Source organism: Schistocerca nitens, chromosome 4, assembly GCF_023898315.1.
Source record: "Schistocerca nitens isolate TAMUIC-IGC-003100 chromosome 4, iqSchNite1.1, whole genome shotgun sequence".
Lineage (NCBI taxonomy): Eukaryota > Metazoa > Arthropoda > Insecta > Orthoptera > Acrididae > Schistocerca > Schistocerca nitens.
The window spans coordinates 900,669,595-900,682,701 of record NC_064617.1 but is presented as its reverse complement, the minus strand read 5'-3'; the positions used below and the strand labels follow the sequence as shown (position 1 = coordinate 900,682,701).

At 41.8% G+C, this 13,107-nt stretch overlaps 1 protein-coding gene across 1 annotated transcript in view; it reads left to right on the top strand.

Moving 5' to 3' along the window:
* LOC126253448 (exportin-5) overlaps window positions 1–13,107 on the top strand; it is a 209,537-nt gene that overhangs the window by 59,477 nt on the left and 136,953 nt on the right. Inside the window, exons 4-5 of the mRNA XM_049954794.1 lie at window positions 3,236–3,406; window positions 4,690–4,833. Of these exons, the coding sequence (XP_049810751.1) occupies window positions 3,236–3,406; window positions 4,690–4,833 (315 nt within the window). The remainder of the gene's footprint in view (window positions 1–3,235; window positions 3,407–4,689; window positions 4,834–13,107) is intronic.

Sequence of the window (13,107 nt, the reverse complement as noted above, 5' to 3'; positions counted from 1 at the left end):
TGCCTGTCTCATCCATAGCGCAGTCCAGCGGATAGCGTGAATGAACGGTGTGATGAGGGAGAACACCAAGTGAAGTGCTCAAACTGCAACAACGGCCTTTAATGGCAGCGTGGCACTGCAGGCATCTCCTGCTGTTGTCAGTGATATGCTGCCCTATGGTGAAAGATGAAAGACAGCCAACCACCACCACCACCACCACCACCACCACCACAGCTGCTGGCAGTTAGTTGTATGTCCATCTCTAGTGAGATATCAGTATCACTGTGCAATCCAGACAGAAAGTGAAATATGTACCAAGAGTGGTAAAAACTTCTCCATATGTTCCAAAGCCATGATGGATTTTACTCCCTTTCCTCTCCTCAATCCCCAAAGTCTTCATGCGTGTTGCATTACATTCTTTACAAGGCAAAGTAGAGGATACTGCATAATGTTAGTCAATATTCACAGTTTTATTCATGTATGGAGTCAGTGTCTATAAACATCTGAACAAAATATAAGCTCTCTTATCTTGTAGTTATGTAAAAGAAACAAAGTTTTGCTGGTTACTGAAAAGATTTTTTGTGGTGTCACCGCCGGACATCACACTTGCTAGGTGGTAGCCTTTAAATCGGCCGCGGTCCGGTAGTGTACGTCAGACCCGCGTGTCGCCACTATCAGTGATTGCAGACCGAGCGCTGCCACACGGCAGGTCTAGAGAGACTTCCTAGCACTCGCCCCAGTTGTACAACCGACTTTGCTAGCGACAAAATACGTTCTCATTTGCCGAGACGATAGTTAGCATAGCCTTCAGCTACGTCATTTGTTACGACCTAGCAAGGCGCCATTATCAGTTGCTATTGATATTGTAAAGAATGTACAGACAAGAGCTACATTCAACATTAATGGATTAAAATTAAGTATTCCACCAAGTACCACCTTTTTTCTGAAGTCTAAATACCTTGTCCTGTTCCAGACCTCACGCCAGCCTGCGTGAGCTTAAACGCGTGCCTTTCGGCTTCCTCCAAACCCCGTGGGTTGGCTCCTGCCAATCCACAACATTTTTCATCAACTATTGTGTGTGAACATAGCTGGTAAGGTTGCAAAATTTGTAATGGATTATTTGCAAACATTCTAGAAACTGGAGAAAGTGGCATTTGAGTTGAATAATTGTCTGAAATGCTGAAAAAATATAATAGTTCAGTCTTTCCCATTAGAAATTATTGTTAAATATTTGGTGTGCTTTTGTACTTTAAGTAGATTTAACACACTACTAACATCATTCATCATTAATTTTCCAGTCCGTCCCCTTAGCTGTGTGGTCAGTACGTCTAACTGCTATGCAGTGTGCCTGGGTTCGATTCCTAGCTAACTTTGAGATTTTCTTCACTCGGGGACTGGGTGTTGTGTTGTCTCATCAACATTTTTCATCATCAGTGTGCAAGGCACTCAGTGTGGCATCAACTGAAAAGACGTGAAATGGCTGAACTTCCCCAGGTGGGGGGACTCCAGGTCATCAGTGCCATATTGTCATTTCACTCCATTTCATTAGTTTTTCAGCTGCTACAGGACAAAGATAACACAATGCATGGAAATATAAACATCAGGATTCGTTATTGTATTCGTTCAGAATTGTATCCTGGGGTAGACAATATTGCAATGTTTCTGTGGCTCTCGGATATTGTGAAATGGTGTCATTGAAGCACTTCACTGTAGCAGTTAGTAGTGATTGTTGGCAGGAGATGCCACACATCTGACTTACCCTGTGGTCATACATAAATTGCAGAGAAGCAAAATAAAATTGAGGCATTTAAAAATGGAAATAATGAAGCAGTTGTCTTCAGCTTCGGTGCCTTCAGGCACAGTGATTGGTCATGATACAAATGGGGTCCTCCTATTGTTTTAATTTAGCAGTCTACATCATTAACTAAAGCTGACATGTAAGTACCCAATCAAAACATTTTGAATTTACAATGGCATCATCTGATGCATTGTTTGAGAATCTCAGCATCTTGTGATGTTGAAAGTGTTAAACATCTCAACATAGCAAACAGTATGGAGTTGAATATGAGATGTTTCCAGGTGTGTAATGATTAATTCAGAAAATACGTTGAAATATTTTAAGATTTTAGATACTGTCCTCTGCTCCTAATTAGCCACAACCTGTCTACGATGCTGTCCCCCCCCCCTCCCTCCCCTCAAATTAACAACAACCTGCTGAGGATGATCTACCTCATTCATGGGGAGAAAAGTCATGTACCAGTGCGATGACGAGTTACTGGAATTGCAAATTGGAAGTCATGGCAATTTAAAGCAACAGCTTTGCCATGACAAACATCCCTCCAGTTATTGGCATGACAGTCAAACAGATGAAAAGAAGTGACTTTAACGCAAAGAAGAAAATGACTGGCCAATGACATGTGACTCTTGTAGTTAGAGCACCTGTAAGCATCTGGTGCTTGTGGCATCCCAGTTTTAGTTTGCCACAGTTAGGCTGCATTACTCCCATTTTATGATAAAAGGGCAGTAATTTATCTTAGCAGTGGCCTGCTTTTCATTATCTTTAACAGGGAGACAAGTGTTTTCAGGCTGTCTGGGCTCCTATCTTTTTAATCATACTTACCTGGTAGGAAAAAAAGCATGGACACTGATGGCCTTGCACTCATGTATCCTAAACAAAAAATCCTCTATATGGTTGTGGTACCATTCAACTGTAATGGGACAACAACTGACCATAAAGTTGCCCTTCTCCCAAAGAAAACTGTGTGTGTGTGTGTGTGTGTGTGTGTGTGTGTGTGTGTACATTTTCACTCTTAATGCATATATAACTCCATGGCTAGGTTGTAAAGACAAACAGTACCTCAGTTACTCGAAAGAGATAATGTGTGTTTATCCCATTATTTTTAAAATTTTTGAGGAATCCTATGTTGTTTTGTTCTTCAGTCATTCGCGTTGTGCATGCTGATATATTCATACACCACATATGTTCATTTGTTGTTGTATGCCCCGTGGTTTTTGTTCTCTGCACATTAGTGTGTGTTTGTCTGTCCTGTTATTAAACTAAAATGTAAAGAAATTGTAAAACCATAGGTTTCTGTTCTCATGCATTAAATAATGGGCTGTAATGGTTCCACAGAACTGTTTGTGAATAGTAGTGTCTCAGTGAAAGGCTTCTCCAGAATTTTTCATTCACATGTATCTTGACTGCTTTTAAAAATAGCTTGTTGTTATAGAATATTGTGCAAATTACATTTTCCAGACACTGGAGTCCAATCAGAGGAGGAAAGACCTGTATCAAGCGTTAACTACAAACATGGGTGATATATTTACATTTTTCTTGAAATTAACTATGGAACATTGCCAAGAATTTAAATCACTCACAGATAGTGGAAAAATACAAGAAGCGGCATCTCATGGAAGAGTTGTGCAGGTAATTTAATAATTTACTACAAATAAATTGTAAATGAAGTCGGTTATTTGCCTGATGTTCTGCAAATGAAGTAATAGCAGACTATAATTTCACCAGTGCTCACTCACATTTAAGACTGCTTTGCCAATTTGTGAATGTTTTCTCATCATAGTGGATTACTTTCTCCTCACGTAGAAGAACCCAGATATACAGCCTGTCCAATGTGCTAAGTCATACATGGAAATTCATGAGGTTGCTTTGTGGGAAACAAATATATTTGAATGCCCAAGGTACAAGACTGGAATTGGTCCTGTAGCACTGTATGGCACGAACTTCTGGACTAAACAGTGACCACTGGAAGTGATCTCCATGCTGTGGAAATCCAGATGCTCTATTGATAATGGTCATTTTCCTGTCTGGCAGATATCTGGTATAACTCCCATTATAAAGAAAGTGACGGAAGACTGACATGGACACATTCTGAGAGCAGTATCTTCTCCTATGGTCAAAACTATGTACAGTGTATAAACAAATGGCAAGTGACTATGCGGACAGTCTAAGCAGAGATGGCAGGATGTCCCTTTCAAAGGTATGAAAATCATTAGTCACTGCCCAAAAGACTCAAGAGATTGAGAAAAGTGACATTCTATGGTTGGAAGAAGAATAGCCTCCCAAAGTAGAAAAATGGAAATACAAAGAAGATATCCAGTGACTTGGTTGCAAGAAGAAGAAGAAGAAGAAGAAAGTTATTTCCATAAAGCCATTGTCGTACTTTTCAAGAGTTTTTTAGTTTTTGAATTCCTTTGTCTGTGTGGTAAGGAATAGAGGGAATGTACTACAGTGTTAATGTTTTCAGTAACTTACATTACAAGAGGGAAATTCATGAGTGGGAACAGATGTTTGTTGGCTCCCTTCCTTTTCTAATACTTTACTTTTTTATGGATTGGCTCAACAACAGGTCTACGCTCTTAGGGCAGTTATATAAAACTACAGCCATAAAATAGCAGATCCACTGACTGTGTGGAAATGACACAGTATGTTTATATGAAACAGGGGCATTCTACTCATATCCACATTTTTCTCTGTGTAATTGATTTTGTGTTCATGTCTCCAGCCAGATCAACAATTCCATTGTTGTGTGCAGGACTTCAGTAAGTAATCTAGACTACTATGTCAAGTAGTCTGGTTGCATTTTTGTTTCTTTCTTTTCCTTCTTTGACATCTGAATATCATACTCATTTATACAGTAGGCACAAAATAGTTTTGTTAATGTTAACTATTGTTCTTTTTTTTTTTTACTTCAGGTAGTTCTCCTCACACTGACGGGATTTGTGGAATGGGTGTCAATATCTCACATTATGGCTGATAATGGACGTCTGCTACAAATACTTTGTCTGCTGCTTGACCAGGAGAGCTTCCAGAATGCAGCTGCAGAATGCCTTTTGCAGGTGAGACACTTCAACAGTCTTCCCAGGTTTGCTGCTGGATCCTAAAATCAACATTATTCAATATTTCAGTGATCCATCTGTCTGCCATCTTCAGGAGAATGCTTCTCCTATATAGACTTTCTACTGAACACTGAACATGTGCCACCCATCACAGTCGCTACCCTCCGAGACTGGGCTGGTGGCTCTGCCCTTAGCAGAACATTGGCAGTAATGATATATTGCACTCGGAGACTTTTTTCAAACACTTGGGCTAGCCACGCTGAAGAACATTGTGTTTTAATGTGGGATAGTAAGGAAAACCAGGGTCTTTCTTAATCAAATATCTGCCAACCTAATTTCAACTGCCTCTTTATAAACACTTTTCCAAAAATCTGAAATGTTGGTAACTACCACAGCCTTGACAAATTTCATCCCATATCCCTCGTTTAGGTGATGTTCTGCAACTGCTGATTTTTCTGGGTGTTGTAGCCTTGTTTGCTGGCTATGTTCCATGACACCTGTCCCGAACTGCGGAAACTGAACAGCTGATGTTCTGCAACTTCTGATTTTTCCGGGTGTTGTAGTCTCGTATGCTGGCCGTATTCCGTGCACCTGTCCTGATCTGTGGGAATCAAACAGCCGATATAAGCCTTTCCATGTTGACAAAGAATTTTGTACACGCCAGGCTTCCTAAGCCCCAAATTATCTTTCATAGAGCTGAGTAGTGCCCTATTCTTGGAAGATGGATGGAACACACTCATAACATTAAAACTCATTACAATTTTTCCAGTCTTAAAAGATATGCCTCCAGCATAAGGAATAAAGGCCATAGATCTATGCTCCTCTTCATGCACCTCTGGGGATGATCCAGACTCCATAGTCTGATGAGTCTGCTTCTCAGAGTATCTGTTTTCCTTGAAAACACCTGTCAAATGTACAAGTTCTTGGGTTAAACTCTACTTATTGGAAGTGGCATATACTCTGCATACCAGAATCTTAAGGATGCCATTGCAGTGGTATGCTGGATGGCAACTCTTGGCATGCCAAAACCAACCTGTGTCTATTGGCTTTTGGTGAATACATTGTCCGAGATCTCCATCTTGTTTTTTTTATAAAGGATGACTTCCAAAAATGGCAATGTCCCATCACTTTCAACCTCTATGGTAAATTTAATACTGGGATGAAAACAGTTGAAGTGATCCTAAAATCTGTTGAGAACATCACTTCCGTGAGGCCAGGCGAAAAAAGTATCGTCTATATGTCTCCAGAAGCATTTTGGTTGTAAAGTTGAAGTTCTCAGTGTCCTATCCTCGAAGTTCTCCATAAACAGATTGGCAATAAAGGACAACCCATAGTCACTCCACCATTTTGCTTGAAAATGTTATCGTTACATGAGAAATATGTGGATGTCTGTGCATTATGACAAAGCTTCACCAACTTTTCATCCAGTTTTCCACAAATCAAACTCAGCCATTGTTCCAGATGATTATTCAACTCTGTTTCATTGCAAACTCCATTTTAAAATAAAATGAGAAATGTTCAAATAATTTACAGGAATCCATCTGCTTAACGGCCTTAATAACAGCCTGTATTTTGGCGGTGAACACCACCTTGTTTTTGAGGCTCAGCAGAATCAAGAAATCATAATACATAGCAACTTAAGCCTTCAGTGGATGGGACTAGGCCAACCAGCACCCAAAAGGCAGTGTTCACAGCAAGACAGTGCACACTGTAAACAACTAGTGTCACCACACAACCAGAGATAACCAATGCCAGATGTTATTGATTGTGAAATATTAATTAACAGCAGGTGAATAAGTAATGTTAACTTTGTCCCTCTGTTGTTTGATCATGGAGAGAACAGTTTTCCAGGCAGAATTTAAGCAAAAATTCAACAACTTCCTTAATAACATAATCCCAGTAACTGAATTTGTGCGCAAGAACTTCTGACTTGTTATATTCCATCAGATGACTCATACCAAGGCACTGTTCTGCGGTTGGAGATTTGCTCACCGGTAATTTTGTGTGACATATATGCTCAAACACATGTTTTCCATAGTCCCATTGTCTGACCAATTTATGACATACCACGGTTGCATAATGTACAGTAGACACCCAATTTACACAAACATAGATTATCCTTTGCAGATCCTAAAAGGACCTCAGTCTTAGGTGGTATGTGAAAAATCCACTTCATTTCGTGTTTCCTCAGAATGTGACCAGTCCTGTTCAAAGTGCTACCTGCAGAAGCCCAAAAAGCACAAGATAATTAGGCACCACCTTTTTTGTTCTCAGTGTACTATCAGTCTTCCTCCATACTAACTCACCAAGGACCAGATGGCAACCATCCTTTGCCACCTTCATAATGAAACTAATGCTTAGGTATGAATATAATAGAGGGAAACATTCACGTGGGAAAAATATATCTAAAAACAAAGATGATGTAACTCACCAAACGAAAGCGTTGGTATGTTGATAGACACACAAACACACACACAAAATTCAAGCTTTCGCAACCCATGGTTGCTTCATCAGGAAAGAGGGAAGAAGAGGGAAAGACGAAAGGATGTGGGTTTTAAGGGAGAGGGTAAGGAGTCATTCCAATCCTGGGAGCGGAAAGACTTATCTTACGGGGAAAAAAGGACAGGTATACACTCGCGCGCGCACACACACACATATCCATCCGCACATATACAGACACAAGCAGACATTTGTAAAGGCAAAGAGTTTGGGCAGAGATGTCAGTCGAGGCGGAAGTACAGAGGCAAAGATGTTGTTGAATGACAGGTGAGGTATGAGTGGCGGCAACTTGAAATTAGCGGAGGTTGAGGCCTGGTGGGTAACGGGAAGAGAGGATATACTGAAGGGCAAGTTCCCATCTCCGGAGTTCTGATAGGTTGGTGTTAGTGGGAAGTATCCAGATAACCCGGATGGTGTAACACTGTGCCAAGATGTGCTGGCCGTGCACCAAGGCATGTTTAGCCACAGGGTGATCCTCATTACCAACAAACACTGTCTGCCTGTGTCCATTCATGCGAATGGACAATTTGTTGCTGGTCATTCCCACATAGAAAGCTTCACAGTGTAGGCAGGTCAGTTGGTAAATCACGTGGGTGATTTCACACCTGGCTCTGCCTTTGATCGTGTACACCTTCCGGGTTACAGGACTGGAGTAGGTGGTGGTGGGAGGGTGCATGGGACAGGTTTTACACTGGGGGCGGTTACAAGGGTAGGAGCCAGAGGGTAGGGAAGGTGGTTTGGGGATTTCATAGGGATGAACCAAGAGGTTACGGAGGTTAGGTGGACGGCGGAAAGACACTCTTGGTGGAGTGGGGAGGATTTCATGAAGGATGGATCTCATTTCAGGGCAGGATTTGAGGAAGTCGTGTCCCTGCTGGAGAGCCACATTCAGAGTCTGATCCAGTCCCGGAAAGTATCCTGTCACAAGTGGGGCACTTTTGTGGTTCTTCTGTGGGAGGTTCTGGGTTTGAGGGGATGAGGAAGTGGGTCTGGTTATTTGCTTCTGTACCAGGTCGGGAGGGTAGTTGTGGGATGCCAAAGCTGTTTTCAGGTTGTTGGTGTAATGGTTCAGGGATTCTGGACTGGAGCAGATTTGTTTGCCACGAAGACCTAGGCTGTAGGGAAGGGACCGTTTGATATGGAATGGGTGGCAGCTGTCATAATGGAGGTATTGTTGCTGGGTTTGATGTGGACGGATGTGTGAAGCTGGCCATTGGACAGAGGGAGGTCAACGTCAAGGAAAGTGGCATAGGATTTGGAGTAGGACCAGGTGAATCTGATGGAACCAAAGGAGTTGAGGTTGGAGAGGAAATTCTGGAGTTGTTCTTCACTGTGAGTCCAGATCATGAAGATGTCATCAATAAATCTGTACTAAACTTTGGGTTGGCAGGCCTGGGTAACCAAGAAGGCTTCCTCTAAGCGACCCATAAATAGGTTGGCGTACGAGGGGGCCATCCTGGTACCCATGGCTGTTCCCTTTAATTATTGGTATGTCTGGCCTTCGAAAGTGAAGAAGTTGTGAGTCAGGATGAAACTGGCTAAGGTAATGAGGAAAGAGGTTTTAGGTAGGGTGGCAGGTGATTGGCGTGAAAGGAAGTGCTCCATCGCAGTGAGGCCCTGGACGTGCGGAATATTTGTGTATAAGTAAGTGGCATCAATGGTTACAAGGATGGCTTCCGGGGGTAACAGATTGGGTAAGGATTCCAGGTGTTCGGTTTGAGAAAGTGGTCTTTGATGAAGGGAGACTGCATGTAATGGGTTGAAGGTGTTGATCTATGTATGCAGAGATACGTTCAGTGGGGGCTTGGTAACCAGCTACAATGGGGCGGCCGGGATGGTAGGAAGTAGGTAGAAGGTAGGGGTGCGGGGTGTCAGTGGGGTCAGGAGGTTGATGGAGTCAGGTGAAAGGTTTTGTAGGGGGCCTAAGGTTCTGAGGATTCCTTGAAGCTCCGCCTGGACATCAGGAATGGGATTATCTTGGCAAACTTTGTATGTAGTGTTGTCTGAAAGCTGACGCAGTCCCTCAGCCACATACTCCCGACGATCAAGTACCACGGTCGTGGAACCTTTGTCCGCCGGAAGAATGACGATGGATCGGTCAGCCTTCAGATCATGGATAGCCTGGTCTTCAGCAGTGGTGATATTGGGAGTAGGATTAAGGTTTTTCAAGAAGGATTGAGAGGCAAGGCTGGAAGTGAGAAATTCCTGGAAGGTTTGGAGACTGTGATTTTGAGGAAGAAGAGGTGGGTCCCGCTGTGACGGAGGACCGAACTGTTCCAGGCAGGGTTCAATTTGGATAGTGTCTTGGGGAGTTGGATAATTAGGAGTAGTATTAGGATTATCTTTCTTCATGGCAAAGTGATATTTCCAGCGGAGAGTACGAGTGTAGGACAGTAAATCTTTGACGAGGGCTGTTTGGTTGAATCTGGGAGTAGGGCTGAAGTTGAGGCCTTTGGATAGGACAGAGGTTTCGGATTGGGAGAGAGGTTTGGAGGAAAGGTTAACTACTGAATTAGGGTGTTGTGGTTCCAGATTGTGTTGATTTGAATTTTGAGGTTTGGGGGCGAGTGGAGCTGGAAGTGGGAGATTGAGTAGATGGGAGAGACTGGGTCTGTGTGCAATGAGAGGAGGTTGAGGTTTGCTGGAAAGGTTGTGGAGGGTGAGTGAGTTGCCTTTCCGGAGGTGGGAAACCAGGAGATTGGATAGTTTTTTGAGGTGGAGGGTGGCATGCTGTTCTAATTTGCGGTTGGCCTGTAGGAGGATGCTCTGAACAGCCGGTGTGGATGTGGGAGAGGAAAGATTGAGGACTTTTATTAAGGATAGGAGTTGACGGGTGTGTTCATTGGCTGAGTTGATGTGTAGGTGAAGGATTAGGTGAGTGAGGGCTGTGGATTGTTCAGTTTGGAACTGGTATAGGGACTGATGGAAAGAAGGGTTACAGCCAGAGATGGGAACTTTTAAGTGTGAGGCCTTTGGGGGTAATGCCAAATGTCAGACAAGCCTGAGTAAATAAAATATGAGAGCGTAATCTGGCTAGGGCGAAGGCATGTTTGCGGAGGGAATGTAAATAAAACTTAATGGGGTCGTTGTGGGGATGTTGTGAGGGTGACATGGTATTAGAAGGTGGAAAGTGTAACCCTGAGGCTGAAATGAAAATGAAAATAAAAATATATGGGGAGAGATAAAGGTGAATTAGAAAGCAATTGGAGATCTGGCGTGAAAAAAGTCGAAACAGTGTTGGTTAAAGCTGAGCTATGTTGATCCTGTGGTGAACTTGGGTTGGTAAATAACGGCGTGCACAAATTAGGTAGGTTGAATTGACATAATCAAGAAAGCTGCACAGATTGTCACAGCAATGAGCCCAGATAACAAAAATATCATGTATATATGTAGACTTCTCTTGGCCAGGAATGCCCTCTTTGGCTGTCCTAGTTTGCCATTTATGTCCTCCTTGCTTCATTGGTCATGGGTTATTTTGCTTCCAAGGTAGCAGAATTCTTTAAATTCATCCACTTCACGATAACCCATTGTGTTGTTAAGTTTCTCACTATTACTACTTCTCCTACCTCTTATTAGTTTAGTCTTTTTCTGGTTTACTCTCAGTCCATGTTCTGTACTCGTTGCACTATACATTTCATTCGGTAGATATTGCAGTTTTCACTTTCACTGAGGATAGCAAAGTCATCAGTGAATCTTATCATTGATATCCTTTGACCTTGAATTTTAATCCCACTCTTGAATCTTTCTTTTACTTCCGCCATTGCTTCTTTGATGTGTAGATTGAACAGTGGGGGTGAAAGTCTGCATCTCTGTCTTCACCATTTTTAATCCGAGCACTTCATTATTGGTCTTCCAATCTTACATGTTCCCTATTGGTTCTTTTACAAATTGGACACTAAGCATCTACCACTCTAGCATACCTCTATTTTTCTCAGAATTTCAAACATATTGCACTATTTTTTATAGTCGACAGATGGTATGAGCTTGTCTCAATTTTTCTTCAGTCCTGCTTCCAGTATCAAGTGCAGTGTCAGACTTGTCTCTCTGGTGCAGTTATTTTTCCTAAAACCAAATCGATCGTCATCTAATAGCTCTTCTGTTTTCTTTTCCATTCTTATGAATGCCTTTCATGTCAGCATCATGGATGTGTTAGTTGTTAAGCTGATTGTTGGACAGTTCTTGCATGTACATGCCCCTGCTATCATTGGAACTATGTGGATGATGTTTTTCCGAAAGTCTGATGGTGTGCTGCGACTCTTACAGGTTCTGCACATCAACTTGAATAGTTACTTGGCTGCCACTTCCCCCCTCCCCTCCGTGATTTTAGAAATTCTGAAGAAATGTTATTTATCCCTTCTGCCTTATTTGATATCAAGTCTTCCAGAGCTCTTTCAAAATCTGATTCTAATACTGGATCCACTATGTCTCTCATATTGATTCCAAATTCTTCTTCTTCTATCACATCATCAGACAAGTTGCCCTCCTTCATAGAGGTCTTCAATGTACTCTTTCCCTCATCTGCTGTCTCCTTTGCATTTAACAGTGTAATTCCCATCACACTCTTTATGTTACTACCTGCACTTTTAATTTCATTGAAGGTTGTTTTACATTTTTACCTGCTGATTCAGTCTTCCCGATGATAATTTTTTTCACAGTTTCTTTAAATCTTTGCTGCAGTCATTTTGCCTTGGCTGCTTTGTACTTCCTATTTATTTCATCTCTAAGGGGTTTATATTCCTGTCTTTATGTGAACATTTTTGTAGTTTCTTCTTTCATCGATTGATTGCAGTATTTTCTCTGTTACCCAAGGTTTCTTCACTGCTGCTTTCCTTGTACGTATGTTTGCCTGTGCAGCATTTGTGATTGTGCTTTTTAGTGATGTGCACTATTTTTCACATGAACTGCGTACTCTGGTATTACTTGCCACAGTATCCACATTCTTAGCAAATTACAAACACATCTCATCATTCCTCAGTACTTCATATCCTACTTCCTTCCACACCGATTCTTTGATATGGTTCTCTTAAACTTCAGCTTACTGTTAAATGTTGTTAAAATGTGATCTGAGCCTGTATCTGCACCTGATTCCCCTGCAATCCAATGTCTGATTTCAGAATCTCTCATCTGACCATGAAGTAATCCAGCTGGCAGCTCCCTGTGCTCCAGGAATTTTCTAAGTGTATCTTCTCCTCTTGAGATTCTTGAACAGAGTATTTGCGTTACCATCTGAATAGTCTTTCTCTTCTCTCATTCCTACTCCCGTAACTCTTCCTGCTATTCCTTCTCTTACAACAGTGTTCCAGTCCTCCAGGATTATTAGATTTTCATCTCCCTTTACATAGTGAATTACCTGTTCAGTATCCTTAAATACTTATCTTGAATTTGTGACATTGGCATGTGTACCCGAAATATTGCTATCGGCATTGATTTGCTGTCGAATCTGGTGAGAACAACCCTGTGACTTAACTGTTCACTGTAGCTCACTCTTTCTCCTACTTTCACTTTCACATTGAATCTTAATCCCATTATAAAATTTTTTGCTGCTGTTGGTATCACTCTACATCCTTATCTTCTTTCCATTTCACTTCACTGACTGCCACTATGTTTGTATTGAGCCTTTGCATTTTCTGTTTCAGATTTTCTAGGTTTCCTACTACATTCAATCCTCTGACATTCCATGGTCAAACTTGTAGAATGTTATCCCATCGTTGGTTATTCCATCTTTTTCTCATGGTTATCATACTATTTCCTTAGCAAGCATGGACATAAGAAGAA